At 30.3% G+C, this 23,379-nt stretch overlaps 1 protein-coding gene across 1 annotated transcript in view; it reads left to right on the forward strand.

Annotated features, from left to right (window-relative positions):
- The first annotated feature begins 3,076 nt into the window (after positions 1-3,076).
- The window catches only part of LOC136977851 (regulator of G-protein signaling 7-like), a 52,687-nt gene continuing 32,384 nt past the window's right edge, over positions 3,077-23,379 (forward strand). Inside the window, exons 1-2 of the mRNA XM_067273436.1 lie at positions 3,077-3,131; positions 7,218-7,572. Coding sequence (XP_067129537.1) covers positions 7,489-7,572 — 84 coding nt within the window. The 5' untranslated portion in view covers positions 3,077-3,131; positions 7,218-7,488. The remainder of the gene's footprint in view (positions 3,132-7,217; positions 7,573-23,379) is intronic.

The following is a 23,379-nucleotide window of genomic DNA, read 5'->3' on the forward strand; positions in this document are numbered from 1 at the left end:
CGCGCTAATTCTTCCTCCTTTATTGCAGTAGTGTTCGTCGACAGAGGCGAATGTTTGACTCCGGACGGACTGAGTGGTCGGTGCTCCTCCCTCTCTGAGTGTCCCCAGTCGAGCGGTTGGAGAAATTTGGAATTTCTCAGACGATCCATATGCGGATTCGAGGGAATTTTACCACGGCTGTGTTGTTCCCTCCGAATGGAGTTTGAGGGTGAGTGACGTTAATCGGTGCCAACGCGATAGCCCAAAAATGCGCGAAGATTGTGGGGAGGTCCATGTAAATTGCGTAACGAAGATACGAGTGAGTGGGTACGCAAATAATCGCTACGATACCTTTACACGAGCAAGTGCTTCGTAGCGATTTTCCTTAGTACAGTACAATTGAGGTGTCGATTGAGGACACACGTTACGTAATTCTGGGATTGGTACGGTATGCACGATGGCGTTATGGAGTATAATGCTCGATGGAAATAGTCGAAAAGTATAAAATAGCGTAACTTACGGACGATCGTTAACCGTCTTAATAGGTGTGGCTTAGAAAGGTCAAGGATCAAAGTAAATAAAAATGTATCACCAACGACAAAATGAATAGATAATCCCTATAAGTATAATTTGTTTAGGCCGGATGGCCGCAATTTCTGAATTTATGGCAGCTTATAGCTTCTGGGGGACCCGAGATTGAATGCGGACTGGATCGAAAAATCCCCAGGAAATTTTTTGGGGGTGGTCCGACCGGATGTGTTCGACCCGCTCCCTTCACCAACCGGCCGCCCTATTGTAGGCCTGGCTCGAAGCGATAATTAATGGGATTTCTAAAATAGGCTCTCTTAGTGCTTACAGGGCAGAAAGGATTTATATAAAAAAGTATAATTCGGTCTGTTTGATGAAACCGTGTCTTGTTCTATAATTTAGACTTAATAAACACTAGTGTTGTGCGTTTTTTCCCAAAGACACTTGGCAAGTTTTCTATCAAATATCTTTATTCATTCTGGTTGATCAACCAGAATGAATAAAGATATTTGATAGAAAACTTGCCAAGTGTCTTTGGGAAAAAACGCACAACACTAGTGTTTATTAAGTCTAAAGTATAATTCGGTCTTTATCCGAATACCATTGGAGGACGAAAAACAGAAATATTTAAATTCAGAATTTCTTGGTGTGTATTCCAATTTCTGTCACCACCCCTTCATAACCTAATGTGACGTGACAATTTTATTATGCTTTCATTTATAATGCCCGATATTTTTTCAACTATTCGATTTTCTTCGTTTCTGAGACGTCAAATTTGAGATAAATTTGTCGAGAAACCAAACTGTGTTTCCTAAATGACGTTTTGATTAAAATGTCGGAAGGAAATATTACGAACAATTCTTATTTGTTTGCGGATATTTTACCCTTTCGTGCAGTTAAAGGGATGCCCATTCTGAATAGAAATACATTCGTGTCCAAAAGTTAAGCAACATATTTTAGCATACTTGGCGAGCGAAAGAATGTGTAGCCGAAAAATCTGCATTGGCATGCGAAAAATTTTTGCATATTAACATTTTTAACAAGGAAGCGTGACTGGTATAAAAACCGGCCTGTTATGTGCAGATCCTGTATGTAGATAGCCAATATTAGAGATAGCCAAATTAAAAAACAAAAAAAAAAAAAGTAAGTAGACGACATCATCTGAGTGCTGGCAGGCAATAGAAGGCAATAGGGCCTCTCGAAGGGGACCAACATAAGTCGGAAGTAGTCCTAAATGTTAATCATTCCGTCATTTGCCGCCTGTGGAACCGATATCAAAACGAAGAAACTGTCGCGAAGATCTGCAAGTAGTAAGATTCGAATGGACTTATGATAGAAGGGTTTCGATAGAAGGGCTCACGGTAAGGGTACGGAAGAAAGAGTTGCCCCTCCAGAGATTTGCTTTCTTCTTTACTTTTAAACTGAAAGGCTTTTCTCGATTGGTGTTTCTCTAATTTAAAAATTTTTTGTAGGATGAAGAGGTACAAAAAACCCAATGTAATTCTCTTTTTCCTTTAAGTTTGCGGTCTCAAGACGAAATCCGGAAATGAAACATTTGCTGTTCGGAATTTGCAGTTGGGTGCGTGGCCGTGGCTGGTGAATTTTTTGTTTCGTTAATAACTGCTACTTGAAAGTATTGTTCAAAATACATTTTTAATTCTGTTAAATTTTTCTATCGCTAATCGATAAAAAATACCAACGACGAAGTAAATTTGGGTAAGTTTCCCGGCGAAAATCACTAAAACGTATAACCATAGAATTAATTTTAAAATTAAATATTGGCATCACACAATTGTGTATGGTGCTATCTGTTACGAGATTTTGTTTAAATAACTTTTATGGTTAAAGTGCACTTAGGTAGCCTTATGGCGGTATTTCCGGAATATCGTCAACACGTGCGCTTTGATAGTTAATCTAGGCGTCGCTGTCTTTAGCTTACAAGATATTTAACGTCATTTGGTTTCTAGATTAAATTTCTAACCTTTCTTAAGAGTAATTTAATTTAATTATCGAGTTACTAAGAATTGTATCTTGTCATTGAATTATGTTTTTTCGATGTTTATATTGGATATTTTCTCTTTTTTATTGTTATAATGGCGGATTTAGGAAAAGATCGACAGGTTTCTTGGAAGACTAATTTTCCGTTTATTTTGTATCTAATTTGCATAGAAAGTACAGTGCATTGAGCGTCAGTTGTTTGGCTGTGGGCGTGAGTAGTCGAACTGCTGTTGACTGGGCGAATTTTATACAACACATTTCGATGGTTTCATTGTCTAATTTGTCCCGAATGAAAATTGGTGGACCTGGAGAGGTCGTCTAAATCGACAAGACTGTTGTGAGCAAAAGGAAAAAAACCAGGAGAACGATTTGACCTGTTCGTTCAGCGTACGAGTAAGTTCTATCCAGGAGCGGGACGTGTTTCAATATGGAAAGAGTCAGAAATTGTACAGTACCTTCGGTCCCGAGAGTAAGTACCAATAAATCCGAAAATCGTAAGAGGGAGAATGTAGACACGTGTGTTAAAAATGCGTAAGAAGTTTCTAGCGTGGAAAAGGATGAAGTTGCAAAAGAACCATGTTCTTTACCGAAGAAATTGGAGAAAAAGAATTAGAAATATGTCAGTGGTAAGTGAAAGATTTTTTCTTTAAATGCCGATGTAGTTAGTAGCTGCGTCGGTCGCCATCTTGTTTGTGAACGCGACGTCCACAAACAAGATGGCGACCGGAAGTGCCGCCATAGGGACTACCTAAATGCACTTTTACCATAAAGGTTAATAACCAGTAAAATTTTCATTAAGTTTGACCCCACTCAAAATATGACACATGACTTTCCCTCTATCTCCCTACCCCATCGACCTTTAACAACCAAAATTTAATAGCATCAATGCCAAATTTCGTTTCTTAATCATTACCCCATTCTGAAGTAGTACGCGAAATAGATGTCAACTCAAACACAAATACGTATTTAATGGAATTTTCCATTTTTAAAACATGTTTTTTATTCAAATCTTGACGTTTCCCGGCGGGCCAAATTTGACACGATTTCAATACCGTTTCCGTGTTTTAAACAAACTATCAACTTTAATTTCCCAGTCTTTTCCAGAATAAGAATGAAGTAGATATTTATCGACATATATAAATGAGGATGTTTGTTTGTTTGTTTGTTTCTTAGGCCGTTCGCCCAATTGCCACGAAACTCGATAGTTACGTTCACATATTTAATTTAGACAATGTCTTATATCCTACCCCAAAATATCGATTTAATTTCTATAAATCAATTAACTTCTAATTCTTTTTTCTGGCTTTACACGTAACGCCATCTGTTGACGAAAAGTTTAAGCTAATAAACTAAACGTAATTCTTACAAAAACAAGGATACGATTTTAAAAATTACGTAGATCTGTTTGAAACTCTCTCCTAAACTGTGTTTGCATTTCAACTGCATTTCCAAACTATTTAAATGATTTGTGAAATAATTACGTTATTTCACTAATTCAATAACAATTAAAAATTGGGTTAAATTTACCTATGGTAGTCAAAATGGCGGTTCGTCTCTGATTTCAGCAAACAGAAGAGAGGAAATAGTGGGGACGCACGTTCTAACCTAACCTGACCTATTCTAATAATTTGGTTAGTAATAATTATGGTAATTTATTAGACTAGGTTATGTTAGAACGTGCGTCCCCACTGTTTCCTTTCTTCTGTTTGCTGGAATCAGAGACGAGCCGCCATTTTGACTACCATAGGTAAATTCAACCAAAAATTGTAATTACAATTTAACATGCTTTTTAAATATAATAGTATTATTTAAACATTTAAAATTTAATTTTCATGAAAGGAAAGACTTGTTATAGGGGTGATGCAAAATAATTTAGTAGGTATACAATCTGTTAGCGGTAGATGAATTTGCAAAAGTTACAAAAGTAAAAATTACAATTGGTTTTACTTGGATATTTTAATAAATAGTTTACCAAAAATGATATTTAGATTCTCGTAAAGCTTTTTAATCTAATAATAATAAATATGCAATTGATGATCAGTGGCGTATTTCCTCTTAGGCCCACTAGTCCTGGTGGGACCCCGACATGTATGTCCCCCGAACCGTATTTTAAACCCCCAGCCGTTTACTCAAAGTAAGTTGGAAAAATAAAACACACTTTCAATTGATATATAGAAAACAATAATAAAATAATGAAAAAATTATAAATTGTTTTTGCATAAAATTATTAATTAATTATTACAAATTAATCTTATTTTGTTCCTGCTTAAGCTTTTAATCACTTGAGTAATATTAGGCCTGATATATGAATACTATTGCTAACAGGAAAAGTATGATGTACAGGGGCAAGACACTACTAATTTGAGGTGAAGAGCATATATTTTAAATTAAACAAATTTTAAAAATATGATTAAAAATTGCAGCCCGACATTGTGACCCTGTTACAATAAATAATTGCTCGTCACCTGAAAATTATCAGTTGTAAATTATATCTACACGTATCATATCGTATAGCGTAACCAGGAACGTAATGTTCCCGGTTACGCTATACGATATGCTTCACGTTCAACGATATGCGTTACGTTCCAAACCAAGGAGGCCAAACGAATTGGTTAGTTTTATCCAATATCCAGATTGAAGCAACATAAAATACGACATTATATCTAACTTAAAATTTATCCTTAAATCACTTATTTTGAGTTCAGTAAATGATTCTTAGATTAAAAATTGCGTTACTTCCTGTTTTTCCTTCTTTTCTTTTACTTTTTCAGCTGTTATATATGAAGGAAAGTATGGCGATCGGTCAAAAAATAACCCTCCAAAATAAGAAGTCGAGGCACCTTAAAACGTTGAGAAATGCCATAAAAAAAATAAAAATTCGGGGCTTCTGTTTGTATGGATATTGTATGTGGGGGGCACGATTTTGTGACAAAATTTCAAAAATCTTGTAGGAGGTTTGGATATTAGGGGGATTGATACTATTAAAGTTTGGTGGTTTAAATTCGAGGGGATGGGGAGATAGAAGGGTCGCATGTCGTATCTCGAGTGGGATCGGACTTACGAAGATTTTACACGTTATTCGCATTTACAATTTTTATGAAACCCATCTCTATCCTCAAAGTTAATCTTTTTGCCATTTTATAATAATTCATAATACAATATATTATTTAAAAATTTTTTATAACAGATGGCGCCACCACAATTTTAACTTTTTTGCCGGGAAATTTAAGCAATTCGTTGTTGGATTTTTTTTCCAATAAAGTATTGGCAAGAGATAAGTCTGTCGACACCAAGACCCCCAAATATTTATATTCATTTACTCTTTCTAATTTATTTTCCAGCAAACAAAAAATTTGGGATTTTTTTTTTCATTGTTTTTTGTTGGATAACCTACTGCCTTTTCTAAATTTTAATATCTTAAAAAATAATTTCATCTCTAACATATTCATAAATGTCTTGCTATGTATAAAAGTTGTTCAACAAATAAGGATAAATTGGATCACCCTGTAATAACCCAAGTTTAATTTCCATAGGTTTATATAATTTATTATTGTTTTATGATCCATAGTGATATATATATATATATATATATACACAGGCACATTTTAAACATAAATCGGCATTAAACTATATAAAATTAACATAAATGTCTTGGTTATTTTAACTGATAATCTACGATACTTAATAATAAACGAATTAACGAACCATTAAGTGAAATTGTGACGATGATAGAATTGAATTTAGTGTGAAATCAACAGTTTGAATTTAAGGATAATTGATTTAATGACTTACGAGTCATTAAATAATATAATTAATTAATTCAAATATCAATATCAATTAAATTAATAATTAATATATGGTTTTAATAGCCTGTTCGAATCATCAATCCATGCATTATTTGTATTAACTTTTTCCTGAATATTTTGCATCATACATCTATTATCGTTGGGGATGATGATGATGATTAAATGGTGGCTTTATCATAAAAAATATGTCTACCTTAATATAAAAATCACCGAATTACCTACTTTTTATGGATCAATTCCGCTTACTCCATTGATCATAATGAAATTTTTCGAATAATTTTTAGAGTGAATTTAACTATTTTTATCTTTATTTTGAATAAATCCTTACTACAAACAATGGCATTATCACAGTAAATGCAGCACTTCCAATACTAAATTATAATGCTTTATATAGATAATATAAAAAAGGAAAGGTTTTTACACCTTTACACTTGAAAATAATGTGAAAAATTCCCAGCAAATATTGAAATTTTCACGAAATTTATCAAATTCGCGCCATAACCGAGAGTTTTATTGATAGTTTCTAATGGAAGTGCATTTATAATAAATAAATGGTAAAGTTTTCTGTATGAAGTCAATTTCTCCTTATAATTTAATGAATTGCCTCCTCCTAATTTTATAAACCTTAAAATATATATATTTTCCATAAAATACTTCTATTTTCTTTCGAAAGATGGCACCGTTGTTTATATATAATTTAATATATAATTATACAGTTGTTTCGTGCGATCGATCTCGCCTTCTATAGTTCATTCAATTACAATAAAGAGTATTAAAAATATTTTTTTTAAAATTGTAAAGGAAAATTTAGAAAGATTATTAATAAAATAGAATTAAAATATGTTACGAATTAGAAAGAAAAAATTCAGTTATTATAACCGGTAAAAACTATAATTAAAATTTCAGATAACAGATGGAAGCACGTACACCTCGTCTACCTTTAAGCCACGTGACAGGGTGACAACATCATCATTGGTGGAAACCTTTTCATCTTTTATGAAACCTTCTCTGGCGTATACTTAGGAGCGATGCGAAGTAATGTCGAAGTGGAGTGGATAGCGTGAGCTTAAATCTTTTTCTTTATCACTGGATAGAGTGAACTAGTTTGTTCGGGATCCCATGGCCTTACACGAAACGAGATGATTTAAATATAGAAATTGTGTTTATATACCTTATCATGGCTTACAGAAGGGCGGCTGATAATAGCAATGGACAAACAGGAATAACAGATGATAATCCTCATCACATGGTGTACCGAAAAGTAAGTTACTCCTCTCTTCCCTCCGAATATGCAAGCTTAAATCGTTATCTTTTACATACGTTAATTTATAAGTAAGGATTTAATACATTTATTTCCAATTTTAAATTATATATTTAAAAAAATCCTTTCTTTCCTACTAATTTATTACTCTCGTAAATCATCTTATTTGCATAACAATGAATATTGTATAAGAGAGAGAGAAAAAAAATTGAATCGAAGCATAAAGATAAAGCAATTATTTATTGTAAAATATAAATTTTCGATTTAAAAATATAATTATAATTTTTATGTTAATTTAAATTTTAAAAAATTTTAGAGTTTCCCCTGTAAAGCTCGCTTTCTTTCATAGCATCCGAGGTTTGAGGTGAAGATTCCACTTTAAAAACTTACGGTTTTTTTCGACACTGTAGGAAAATAAAACGTGTGGAGTGGATAAAATCCGATGGATTTAAGTTACACGATATTTTTATATAGCAAATAAACATTAGTGTGTTTACACGATTTAAAAATCTTTAGTTAAATGTTATCTCGGAAGAACGTTGTTAAGTATCGATTTGAAATCCGTAGCTTCTGTTGTGTATTTCTATATCTCTTCTCGTCATTTTAATACTTTAATAAATTATACGACTGTTTAATGATAGAATAGTAATGCTGAAATCATTATAAATGCTTAATTTCAATTATTACCAGTTTAAATTACATCGATTTAAATTGTTTTCTAGTTGTGTATACAATATCTTTTGAATACACGCTTAGGAAGTGAAGTTATTTTATGAATTTTAACAATATTTAATTAAATTATTTACAATGTTTACTTTAAAGTTTTGAAGCGGGAAATGACTGACGAATAAATCTACTATGAAATATTAATTCTCTCACATTTCTCGGTAAAGCACCGAGACTATTACGTCGCGTACATTTGACAACCGTTTTTCCGAACTGAGCTTAGGGGAAACGTCGAGAAGTATTGTAAAAAGTTGTCAACCCGACTAACACTTTATTGGATTTCACATTGATTTGACTGACAACAGATACGATATCTCGGAAACACCTTTATCATCGTGACAAAAATATTCTCCCAAGTTCCTTGTAAGCGAACTTAAACGTGCTTCGCATCTAGAATAAATATTTTAAGTCTTCCAAGTAATCGTATAAACTATTCCCCTTTATTCTTCTCTTAAATAAAAATGTATAAGTTACAAAACTTTAAAGAAATTTCATGTTATAATACTCGTTTATATCGTCCATTCTCTTTGATGTTACAAAATAAAATTTGCAATATAACCGCTTAAGAGGTTAGAAAATACGAAAAATTAAATATAACTCGAAATAAATTCTTAAATTTCTTTATAAATGTGGATTTTTATCCATTTATTATAAATAAATATACACCTAAAATCATGCATAAGTTATTACGTGTATTTATTTTAACTTAAAAATTAATAGAATGTTTGTTTACCAATCGTTTTTTTAATCGTAAAATATTGTATCTAGAATTAAGAAAATTCGCTTTAACAGTAAAAAAACAATCAGTTCAAATATTCCTTATAGAATTGTAAAGAGAAAAAATATATTTTTTTAATTAAAAATTTAATCTTAGATATCGGCTTCTGTTTAAGTTTAGATCAGTTAAATCAATTGAAAAAGACGGGATTTAAAACTAATGAATTAGTAATTTTATATCTGACTTGTGAGTCAAGTTACTTCTCCTCTTCTATGATTAAAATATCACAAAAGTTATGAAGTGAAAGATATTTAATTAATGTGAAATCATTTTTTATAAGTGTATCTACATGTGAAGTGACAATACTCTTTCGTGAAAATAGAATTATTATGTAGAAAAATCTTTCTTGAGAAAAGGAAATTGTTTTTTTTCTTCTTCTTTTTCTTTCTAAATATAGAATGTCAAGCTTTTTCTCAGACTTAAATCAAGACATAATATACAACTTAGATGCTTATATTACTTATATACTTTACACTTCCCGTATAAAGTAGGTGTACAGTTGTTGTTATAGAAAAAAAACATTTATTTTTATGTATATATAAAGTAATATACATACACACAAACTTATGGCTCAATCTTTCAAAGATTATCACTTTTAATATGCTTAAAAGATCTTATTAAGCTTTATATCATTTTAAATGCATAATATATTTAAAGTTTAATCTGTTAATGTGATCAAACTTGGAAAAGTTTTAATTGTAAATATATTTAAAAAGAAATAATTCAAAATTAATGGCTTAGAGTATAATTAAAGACACAAAATAAAGAAGAAACAGTCAATTGTTCGTGTTATAATTATATTCAAATTTTGTAACTATTGTTGTATAAAGTTCGATATCAAATTAGTTTGTTAATTTAATAATATAACTTCAACCTAATCCATCCACTTATCTAAATACATTGACAATTTAATAAAACAAATGCACTTCACTCATTAAGGTTACATTCATCAAAATAATTAAGCTCATCTAACGATGAAGGATTTACTGAAAGAATTTTCTAAAAAAAAAAATAATAATAATGTGCGTAATTATTTTTAAAGTGGGAGTAATTAAATTGGAGAAAGAATAAATTTATATGCTTTGCTGAACTCTCTATTGTTTCTTATGCATTTAGATTAATGTTAAAGGTTATGAGAAATTCTCAATGTACTATACGTGAAATGAATGATGAAAATGCTGGAATTTTTAACTTTGTTTTTGTTATTTTTATTACTTTTTGATTTATTTTAATACTTTGTTATAATATATTTACGGGGAAAAATCCACATTACTTACCGTTATGTCGTCACAATGCTGGAATGCAATTTACAATCATACTTTTTTAATTTAAATAAAAATTTTGAAGTGAAGTTACGTGAATTCTGGTTTAGATAGATCCTATACAGTTAGTCGGAACCTCCTCCCTTAAGCTTTCCATACCTGGTCTCGATTTTCATCTCAGTTCTCAATATTAACGAAGGACAGACAAACAGTATAGGTCTGCAATTTGAAAATTGTAGTTCGATAAGTATTAATACATTTATAATATCTCGAAATTACTAAATACGCTTGAGGAATTTATAATTTTTAATGCTAAACTGTGTTTTTTTTTCTTATTTTAAACTCTCATTTATTAAATATTATCGAATTTATTTGAGAAAGTTGGAAAAACGCATCACTGTCTCTCGTCAAAATCGATGATATTATAGTATAAATATTGATAGTAAGTTCAATATTATTGGAGAATGTCGTAGTTTCCAGTCGTCTTAAGACTTTTTGATTTACATTTCACTCGTTAAGTACATCATCCCTATCAAGGATAAGGCAGAAGAGTTTGTTAAACTCACCGTATCTGTAGGTTATATTATATTATTACACGTTCGTAATCATACCAGATAGAATTATATGACATTCTCCAAAGTAAATATTTACTATTTGGCAATGAATCAATCCACAAGTTAATGTTTTGGCATGGTTAAAAGAATGTTTCCATCATTGAGCAAATAACTTTTGTGCCGTCTCCCAAAATAACTACAGGTTATGAATGATGGGAAATTTATCATTAACGATTCTCGACACCACTAGCCAACTTGTCACCAACCCGATTCCCTATCAAAACACATTCTACTCATACACGACAATCTTTTTAATACGTAGCAGACAGACAGACTGACAGAAAAAAAAGAGTAGAATCTACACGAAAAGTACAATTAAAAATTCAATTTTTTTTAATGAGAAAATTGTGTTTTTAGAGAGGAAAAAAGATTAATAGAAATTTATTGCATTAGAGGTATTGGTAAGTGACGTCTACACTGGGAGGGAGGGGAGCTTCAGTAGACGACCATTTTGGGCATTTTATTATATTTATTACAAAATTTCGTGTGTGTTTCGGTTCTAAATGAGGTGTATCTTTCATAAAGTGATAAAGGTTTTTAAGGGGGGGTTTGAGTTTTGTTAGACGTTCAAAGAGGGGCTTAGGGAAACTTGGACAAACTGGGGGAGGGGGAAGTAAAAATTTCAAGAAAAATGCGGATGTAATTTATGAACAACCCCTTATAAATTACCGTTATGTACTTTTAATCAACTTAACACGTTATTTTAATAGCAAATTTTATGTATTATTAAAGTAAACGAGTAAATGTATTATTAGAGTAAATCGAGGTAAGTTTCATTACTCAATTTTGCATCGAATGGCTAAAAATAACGCCAAATTTCATACTAATCTCGAGTAAAAATGGGAGATAATTTTACTCCAAAAACATTATCATAATAAGAATTTTTTTAATAGTAATTACTATAATAATAAACGAGTTGCAATATAATATTAAAATTTCCACTCACGAAAATTCTATAATAATCCTCATTACATATTTATTATCCTATTAAAGCATTATATTAATATTAAATTATACGATTTTATCGAGTAGTTTATTAAGCTTTAAAGTAAAATCATTTATCTTTTTTAATAAAATTCTAATACTTAAATTTTTACTTAAAATTTTACTATAAAACTCTCTCCTTCGTCCTCGTTAAATTCTATTTATTTTTATAATTATGTGAGGGATTTATCTGTATACTCCATTCGAAAATTAAAGATTGTCTACTAAAATAATACATTAGGTCCATTAGCGTTAGTCCACGTGGTACTGACCTATTTGATCTTTCTAATATAATATTTACATGCATTTAGGTTACATGATAATGTGAAAGTTTAATCAAGGTAAGGTATATTGTGGCATGTTTATAGAGGAATGTTTGATAGTCCCCACAGATAACATAGATTTTTATTTGATCTGCTTTTATAAGGACCCTTTAAGCCCTTATATCTACACATACATCACCTTAATTTAGCCCTGATAACATTCGAAACCACGGAATAAAATAATATCCAACGCAAGATTGATACCGATGCTGATTTATCGATTTTTCATGCGAAAAATCTGTTCGTTTACGTGTTTTATACATTACTTTTGTTAAAGGACAAGCTCGAATCATGGAAAATTCAAGTTAAATTAGTAAAAAAAAGGGGAAGAAAAATAGGATTTTAAATGAGTCGTTTTCATTTTCCGACTTCCATGACGTCAGTCTGTTGCTAAGAGATTGCCATAAAAATTCGAAGAGTACTAAATGAATAGTTGTTATGGCCTGTACTTTCTAGTCACGTGAAGATACAGTAATACGTCCGGTATATTAAACATTACTACTTGATAATCACGCGCGTATAATATAAAAATCTCCAAACTTATCGTGGAATGTGTAGTTCTATATTTTAAAAAAATATATGCATTTTTTTTTTATTTTTAAATAATTAAAGCTGTCGTGAATATATTAAATCGGTAATAAAATATGAATGGGGATTTCGTGATTGAAAATCGTTAAATTCGTCTTAAGCACTTTTATTAAAAATAATCTTCACATTTTTCAGTTAAAGCGATTCGCCATATTTTATGTATAATCACTTTTTTGTCTCCCCCTCCTCCTTATCTCTTAAGCAAACTGAAAACAATCCATCAAAACTTTAAGTCTACCCAACCGTGTATTAACGTGTGAATAATTAATTTGGCTGCAATTTGAAAAAATATTTAGACCCTATAAATTCCACTGTCGTTTGTCTGTCCGTCGGTCTTTCTTTAACCTCGCGAATGGAGTTAGATAGATGAAATCAGAGACGGATATGGAAAGATTAGGGCAAGAAGCCCCGATTAACTGTGTACGAATTTCTAATCTGGACCAGAACTCACGTGATTTCAATTCAAAATTTCCCCTCTGTAAGAAGTTAAATGACTGCATTACTCCGATGCTAACAGGAAAAGTATGATGTACAGGGGCAAACCACTATTAATTTGAGGTGGAGAGCATATATTTTAAGTTAAATAAATTTAAAAAATGATTACCAGGCAACGACGGGCTGCAATTTTTAATCAGAAGTTATAATAATGAAATAATATGTTTATTTATTTCTTTAATAAATATTATTTTTAACTAATATTGAAGATAAATGACGCTTTAATCTTATAATATGTTAAGTTTGTTGGGAAGTATCTATCATATAAGGAAGGTACATCACTCGTCGTGTCACAACACATCACTTTAAGTAGAGGGAGAGTGGCATCGTGTTCGACCTGTCTTGTCAGGTGAAGTATCTTTAATGTGTTGTCGTTCTGTCGACTGTTTCTCATCTCCTGCATTAACTCAATTAATTTAATTCATCTCGAAATGCTTACTTTTCAAATTGGAAATCGTGCTTATTGGACGAACGCACTACAGATGTATTAAAGTCTTGCTTTACGAACTGACCTTTGAAAAGATACATTTAAAAGCACCCATTTTCGAACGTAAATCTCATAGAAAACAGAAAAAAACGAGCGAATATTTTAAAAACTGCAATTTTTAATTAAGGTTTTAATTTATTTAACTTAAAATATATGCTCCCCACCTCAAATTAGTAGTGGCTTGCCCCTGTACATCATACTTTTCCTGTTAGCAACGGAGTAATGCCGTTATCTAACTCCTTACAGGGGGAAATTTTGAATTAAAATCACGTGAGTTCTGGTTCAAATCAGAAGTTCGTATACAGTTAATCGGGGCCTCCTCCTCCTAATCTTTCCACACCTGGTCTCGATTTCCATCTATCTAATCCCGTTCTTGAGATTAACAGACAGGCGACAGTGGGAATTATAGAACTGCAATTTGAAAAAAATTGTAAACACTTCTCCAAGTGATACTGTGCAGGAAATGAGAGGGAAACGTCTTTTTTAAGCATAAAAGCATTAAAAAGTCGAATTTATGATAAGATTTGATATAAAGAATCGCATTTTTTAAATTATTTATGTAGTAAATAGTGACTAAAATTGCGATTTTTGAATAAATATCAGGAAGATAACCATGACAAATTATATTTTCTGTACAGTTACGCCACAGAAAATGACTAGAAATAGCGTAGAATTCATACTGTGCCACAGAAAAGAATTTGACACACACACTAAATCATATAGAAAAACTAAAAAGACTATAATTTAGAGAATTTAAAGATTGGTTTTTTGAACTTTTCCACTTGAGTCCATCTCTTAAAAACAATATCAGATATCATGACACAAGCAGATACATTCCAGTGACACTGCCTGGGGTGTGTCGTGTGTCAACATTTCTCTTTCTGCGAACCGGGGTATGGACTATCCAGTTACGACTAATCGATTCTGGTGACACGGGACGTACTAATCGATCGCCTGGCAAGATTTTTGAAGGAGGGTCAACTTAATATTTCTTCTACATCAATAAAAATATTCGCCATGGCTCTAGGAAACGCCAAAGTTTACGTATCTGCACCTAAGTTTGACCACTTCTCTTAGAATTTTCTTAAATTTCTCCGATTTTCAAGACACTTTTTTAATGTAAAATGTGCGATATTCGTGTATAAAACAAATAATTTCATTCATTAGTTTAATTTTTTTTTATCTCTTACGCTACAAACGTATGAATGACTTTTACAATAAACTACGCACGTGAGCACGTGCAACGAAAGTATTTGGCACGAGGATTTGATATTTATGAATGAATTTTATTTTTTACGCTAGATTATTATTATTATTATTATTAGCAAAAAAATTTGTAAATAAGTTAAACTTGAAAATAATAAACGTCCGATAAATTGATTTTTAAAATAATCAATAAAAAGCTACGTTCTGAATTTATTTATTATTATTATTATTATTATTATTATTATTATTATTGTGTTTCGTGACATCTTTTTATTGAATATTTTTATTCTGAATATAAATATTTCAAGATTTTTTTTTATAATAAAAGAATCGTGATGAATAAAAGTCAATCTTTCTTGTCTTAAGTTGTCTGCTGTTTAAACGGAAACATAAAATATTGAACAATTTCGTACAAAATTTATGCATCTGAATAATTCAAATTGAGTGAAGTGAGGTTACTCACTTAAACGATTTCGTTTTTTTTTTTTAATTTTTGCAGTGTCCACAATTAAATTACCTCCGAGAAAAATTAGTTTTTTAATGTGTTTTTCCCTCATACAATTGAAAAAAATCCAGCAACGAGTTGTGTGACTTTCCCGGCAGAAAAGTTAAAAATGTCTGTGGCGCTATCTGTTTCATATATTTTATTTTAAAAAAAGCTTTATTATTTTATAATAATTAAGGGCAAAGATGAGTTTTATACAAAATACCGTAAATGCTAGTAACAGGTAAAATCGTCATTAAGTCTGATACTACTCGAACACACATGACCCCCTTTATCTCCTTACCCCCTCGACCTTTAATCACCAAAATTTAATAGCATTAATGTCTCTAATATACAAACATTCCTGCAAAATTTCAGAACTTTTCGACAAAAAGCACAGGAGTTATTAAGCCTCAAACAGGGCGAACAAAATTGTGCCCCCTACACACACAGAAACATCAATACATAAAGAAAACCCCAAACTTGTTTTTTTGCATTTCTCGACGTTTCAAGGTTCCTCGAATCTAAAACTAAAAATTTTGGGGGGGGTTCACTCTTTGACCGATTGCCTTCTGTTATATATAACATTTGCGAAAGTAAAACCCGAAAAAAATACTTATAATTTCGTCTTCTATTATAAGATGATCCGTAAAAATATACAATTTTTAAATTACAATTTATATTAAAATAATTAATCAAAAATATTAAATGAGATTAATAAATCACGAATAATAATTCTGACATTTGAAATATATCAAAGTCGTTATTCATAATTTATTATTTTGACAAAAAAAAGGGAGGTAAGAATTGTCATTTGTAATACTTGTAAAAATCTATCTACTTGATGGTGTCACCAGTTTTTTCCTCTTTTTTCATCATTTATTTTGATCTGATTTATTGATAAGATGTAAAAATGATGGTAGTTGCTTACTTACCAATAAAATAACATAATTTTCCTTCGAGAGGATCTAAATTTCTTTTATTATATTGAAAATTTTACAGGAAATATTGCCAAAAATCATTTTATAAATTTGTTTAGCGAGGCAAAAGCTGCTGTTATAACTATTTCATTTATTTAAGAAAATTATTATATACGTATAAAATGACTTTTTTTTTTACTTTTCGTTATATATAACAGAGGGAAAGTATAGGCCCAAAACTTATTTTTGGAACTTTGAAACTTTGAAAAATGCAAAAAATTTGGAGTTTTTTCTTATGGATGTGTGTGGGGGGGGCACTATGTCGTCCACCATTTTAAAGCTTAATAACTCCTGTGCCTTTTATCGAAAATTTCTGAAATTTTGCAGGTAGTTTTGTGTATTAGAAAGATTGATGCTGTTAAATTTTGGTGACTAAAGGTCAAGGGGGTGGGGAGATATAACGTGATTACGTGTGTCATATCTCGAGTGAGGTCGGAGGTCAGACAATGAAAATTCTACTCGTTATTAGTATTTATAATTTTTATTAAAACTCGTCTCTACCCTCGAAATTAAGCTTTTATGTTGTTAAAATATCATTTCATTTTATAATAATTATCTAAAACTATTTAACAGATGACGCCAAATGCGATTTTAAATGTTTTTGCCGGGAAAATTACTCAACTCGCTAGATTTTTATTATATAAGATATTTTATAGATGAATTTATAACGCTTCTTAATTAATAGCCTAAATAGAAAAAAATGCAATAATTACTTTTAATAATTTATAAATTTGTATCGAATAAATTCCAATTATTTTAAAATATTATTTGCCATTTAATTCTGTTCTGAGGAATATAAACGTATAGATCTATCTATATATTTAAAAAATATACATATAAATTTCAAACTATAATCTTTTTATAAGTAGCTGCATACTTTAAAAATGTATAAAACTGTACACGTCGTTTCAATCTGGGATGATTCTTTCTGCTTACGATTTCGTGTTTATAGCTTGTAAGGACTTTAATCCTTTTGAAAATGCCATGGCGACATCGCATATTCCGTGTTTCTCCATCCAACTTGGCATAAGAATTGCAAAATCTCTCGCGTCAATACATCTCATATTACCTTCTCTTTCTAACGATTTTCCTTCTATCTTTTACAGTTACGTTTTATTTTATGTTTTCATTGGGCTGCAATTTGGAAAAAAAAAAGTTAGACCTATAAATTTCCAATGTCTTTCTTTAATCTCGAGAACGGAGTTAGTTAGATGAAAACCGAGACCAGATATGGAAACCTTAGGGCAGGAGACCCGATTAACTGTATAATAACTTCCGATGCCAACCGGAAGTCAGGTGATTTCAATTAAAAAATTTTCTCCCGAAAGGAGTTAGTTAGACGACCGGCACGACTCCGTTGCTAGCAGGTAAAGTGTGATTTACAGGGGCGAGCCACTGATTTGAGGTGGAGAGCATATATTTTAAATTAAATAAATTAAAAATATGATTAAAAATTGCATCCCGGCATTGTAACGATGTAGCAATAAAATAATTACTCGCTAATGATAATTTCTTTTCGACTAAATGTGTAAAAATTTCATCGAATCGTAAATTCGTTAACAATTTACAACTTTCTTAAGAGTTTAATATTAGTTTTAATGGTGTAAATATCGATTTGTATGTCTAATTTAAAATTTTGTACAAGTTAACGGTCGATAATTAGTTACTAGTAATTATTATCTTTGTTTGATTTATTTCGTTACTCGTTTCACAATTATTACATTTGTCTAAACCAAAATCTGTTTGTTAAATTTGTTTATTTACGTATTTATTTTTTTAATTTTATCGGTTAATTAAAATAAATAAATGTATTTTTTTTGTTTAAATAACCAAGAATAAACTTTAAAAAATTTCGTAATATTAACTTTTTTAAACGTTTTAATTTCCTTTCACTGCGTTTTTATGTGAGAATTCTAAAATTAATCTTTCTTCTACTAATATTAAACAAGTAGACAGAAAAAATCCAGCAACGAGTTGCGTAACTTTACCCGGAAAAAAGTTTAAAATTGCATCTCGCGCCATCTGTTATGAGATTTTGTTAAACAACAACCTTTTTATATTATTATTTGTTTTAAAAAACGGCAAAAAGCTGAATTTTGAAAGTAGAGATGAGTTTTACTTTTATTTTTTTTAATGTAAATGCTAATAACGAGCAAAATAAAGTCTGACTCCACTCGAAAAAGGGCACGTGACTTATCTCGATCTCCTCACTCCTTCGTCCTTCAACCAACAAATTTTACTAACATCAATGCCTCTAATACACGAACCCCCCTGCAAAATTTCAGAAATTTTCGACAAAAATCAAAGGAGTTATTAAGCTTCAAAGAGGGTGAGCAAAATCGTGCCCCACACAAACATTCATACATACAGGAAAAAAAATCCCTAATTTTTTTTGAATTTGCCGACGTTTCGATGTGCACCCTGTGTAAAAAATGAACTCCAAAGAATTGCTAAAAAATGAAGCCCAAAGATTGGCTAAAATGCAGTTTTGCAAAAATGCTTGGGGGTTCATTTTTCGCCCATGGCCATATTTTCCCTCTGTTATGTATAACAGGCGGGAAAGTAAAATTAATAATATCTGGAAAAAATGAATATTTAGAATATTTTATTTTAAATAAAAATTTTAATTTATAAATATTCAAAATAAAATTTTTCTAAATTATAAATTGAACATTTTATAACTATCGAAACTCGGCTTAAATAGGATCATTCTAGTAGAAAGTTTAATAATAGAATAACTCTCGAATTGTCTACAGATATGTTTATATTACGTGATCTGTTTAAAAATGGATATTTCTCACGCAAAATATCTAAACAGTAATATACTACCTATATCTACGTATGAATATTTCAACAGGATAAAAAAGAAACAAGTCAAGCTTTCTATGTGGAGAATTTTAGCCACCAGAAACTATACAAAATATATTTTAAAATATAAACACAGTCTAAAGCCTATTTTTAAGCATTTTAAAAACAATAAAAATACTCGAAAAATGATCCATTTTTTCCACTCGAAACGTCCAGAAATGCAAAAAGGGGGAGGTTTCTCTGTATTGTGGGGGCACGATATTGTTTACTCAATTCAAACCTTAATAACTCCTGTGTCTTTTGTCGAACATTTCTGAAATTTTGCAGGGAAGTTTGTGTATTAGAGAGATTGATGATGATAAATTTTGGTGTTTTAAAGTCGAGGGGTGGGGAGATAAATGGGATCACTTGTATCTAGAGTGTGGTCTGACTTAACAATTTTACTCTTACATTTACAATTTAAAAAAATAAATAAATAAAACTCATCCCTACCTTCAAAATTAAGCTTTTTGCCATTTTATAATTACAAAACACTTTTATTATTATTATTATTAATTAAATCTCGTAACAGATGGAGCCAGATGCAAGTTTAAATGTTTTTGCCGGGAAAGTCACGCAACTCGTTGTTGGATACATTTAGAGGATAGATCAATGTAAATTTTGTAAAATAGGCCTATATTTACGTTTATTAACATTTAAATTAGATAAATATATGCGATGAAAGACATTAAATTTGATTTTTTAGCTCGTATTTTTAAGTTTCTTGTACCATTCCATTTAATCAACGTCAATTAAAGTACTATTGTCGGGTCGTTGAACTTTATTTTATTAAATTAAATCTGAATTACTGTAGAAATTACTTAATAATATATATATATATATATATTTTTAAAAAGGATATTTATTGAAAGGAAAATTCTACGATTTGTCTTAAATTTCTGATATCTTGTAAACATCATTATTGTTTAAACCCAATTAGAAAGTTAATTATAAATTAAGTAAACCCTAAATTACTTTCCCATACACTAATTTTATTCTTGTAAAATTTTTATCAATTGGATTATCAAACTCAACATGTTTACAATAAAGACAATAGAAGATAGCTTTATCCTTCGTTTCCAATAGTTGAATAATAGCTTAAATCTTCATCAATTCGCCAAAATTGTTCCAGAAAACAATACTTTCACTTATAAAAACTTTTAAAAATTGCAGCCCAATTATTTTTATTCCACTATACGTTTGTCTGTCCTTCGTTCTCGAAGTGAGAAGTGCATACGTCTGCAATTTAAAAATCGAGACCGGATATTATTTATTTAAATTAAAATATGATTAAAATGGCATTAACGATAAATAATTTCGATTTTTTTTGTACTATAATAAGAAAATAAAACGATTTTCGTAGTATTTATATACGAAGAGGTTAAAGTACTTTCATGGTATAAAAGTATTGTGACGTAAACAACCCCATAAAATGAAGTGTATATATTTTAGAGGGGGAGAAAACATTAAAAGTTAATCTTTTGTTTTACTAAAATTTTTTTTGTAAGATATAAAAAGAAATTTATTATAATTTTGACTTTTCAGCTTTTACTTTTATCAGATTTAAGTGCAAATAAAAAAAAGCAACAGTGATAAAGTTAATGCTGTTTATTTAACTATAGCTTTTCAATTTTTTTAAAATACAATTAACCCCTCAAACATTTACCAAATATCTTTTATCGAATTTTTTCTTTTGCTCTTCCATTATCTCACTTACGCTCTTCACAAATGATTGATGAATAACATTATAAGAGGGGGAAGTATAAAAAAAAATTAACCAAACAATCAAACAATTTAAAACTTCCATTAACTAATAGATTCACTTTCTCTAATTTAACTTTCTACTAAACAAACGATTTATATTATTAGAAAAATCTCAAAAATGTTCCTAATTAAATTGTATTTCCCCCCTCTTTAAATATACTAAACTAATTAAACTAGTCCCCCCTTATTAAATATTTATTTGACTTGATGTATATTTATACTGCAACTGAAGTAATCATAATTAACTTTACTGTCGTTTAATTTCGGGCGAAAATGTGTGCTTTCTTCACACTTTGTCCTTGATAGACAATCAACTTGCTCCCAGCATCTTTCAACAAGATTTCTCATTGACTTCTTCACTGTGATAATTTACAGCTTTTCTTCATTGGCTCTGCTCCAGATTAGCAGGATATGTCCTGCTAAATCACTTTCTATAGCTTTTCGTCTAGCTTTTAGCAATGTTCCGAGTTTAAGTATGGTAAAAGAAATATATATAATACATAATTTGTAACGGAAATTAACGGTATCGGCTATTATCATCCTGCATTTGATCATCTTAATTTCTGTAATGAAAATTTACGACTCATCTCGACGACGTCTCTAGCTTTAAAAGTATTTTATATGAAAATTTTTGAAAGAAATTAAATAAAAGAAGTTGAATTCTTCATTTTTGTCAATAAAAAAGATTTTTGGGCTGCAATTGAAAAAAAAAGTAGACCTATAAAGTCCCTTTGTCTGTCCTTTTCTAATCTCGAAAAAGGTGTAAGATAGATGAAATACTAGAGCAGATATGGAAAGCCTAGGGGCAGGAAACCCCGATTAACTGTATAGATACGTCCAGTTTGTACCCAAGTCACTTAATTTCGATTCAAAAGATTTTCCCCTAAACCCAGTTAGATAGATGACCGGCACGACTCTATTGTTAACAGGAAAAGTCAATCGTGTTTAATTTATATTGGTTTCTACATGAAATTTAGATAAATTTACTTCATTTTAAATCGTATTTTATATCCGAATCGACCAGAAAAATAATAAAAAAAAGAATTTCTATTTGTCTACAGTAGGAAGCATTCATGGTTGAAGCGGAATGTGACGAAGATATAACAGAATTTTTGCTGAAGTGAATAAAAAATATATTCGGGAATAATTCAGACATTCTATAAGTCTTTTGGAATAAATTCGCACTTATTATATACATATACATATAATTTTTCATGCGATTTTAAGGAAGTGGAACTTGAAACTGTTTGGAAAAGAAGAAAGTAATGTATAAATTAATGAGATATTTACTCGCAAAACCATTAGCAAATTTATCTATCCACTGAAAGTTTTCAGACAATTTGAGAACGAAGTTAATTATAAATATATATAGGAAATACTGTATTTAAATCATTTAGTTTAAAAAATATATATAGATATATATTTAATGAGTTGAAGAATCATTCGACTGTAAATTCAAGATAATTAAGATTGGATGATCTTTTTATAAACAATGTTAAATGATGGTAATTACGCTTGATATACGATTTTAATGTTGTTAATTTACTTAATTTTTTTCTCGTATATAGAACGTTTCATAATCTTGATTGCATATAAAATATAATGTACGAGAGAAAAAGAGAGAATAGCGCACTTGGAAACAAGAAGAAAATAAAATTTTGTATTTATTAAGCAGTAAAATGAAATGATTTCGTAATTTAATTTCGGTTTAGCACGTAATATGGATCCAAAATTTAATTTTTCTACGTCGACAGTTTAGATCTTGTAGACGAAATATGGGAAAATCGATAGAAGTTTTATGAATTTTGAACTCAATTACGACTCTTGCTATATTATGGTGATTAAATATTACTTTAAGACAAATTTTTATTTATTTTTAAGCTGATAAATTTCCTTGAAACGTCGAGAAACTCAAAAGTATTCGGGGTTTTTTTTCTGTACGTATAGATGATAGTGTGGGGGGCACGATTTTGTTCGCCCTCTTTGAAGCTTAATAACTCCTGTGCTTTTTGTCGAAAATATCTGAAATTTTGCAGGTAGGTTTGCGTGTTAGAGGCATTGATGCTATTAAATTTTGGTGATTAAAGATCGAGTGGGTGGGGAGATAAAGGGGATCGTGTAGGGTCGGACTTAATGATGATTTTACTCGTTATTAGCATTTACAACGTTTTATAAAACCAATCCCTACCATAAAAATTAAGCTTTTTGCCATTTTATAATAGTTAAAAATATGATATTTTATTCTAGAAATCTTATGAGGTGGCGCTAC

This window comes from Centruroides vittatus, unplaced genomic scaffold (genome assembly GCF_030686945.1).
Source record: "Centruroides vittatus isolate TY-2023 unplaced genomic scaffold, ASM3068694v2 contig_480, whole genome shotgun sequence".
In the NCBI taxonomy this organism is placed as follows: Eukaryota; Metazoa; Arthropoda; class Arachnida; order Scorpiones; family Buthidae; genus Centruroides; species Centruroides vittatus.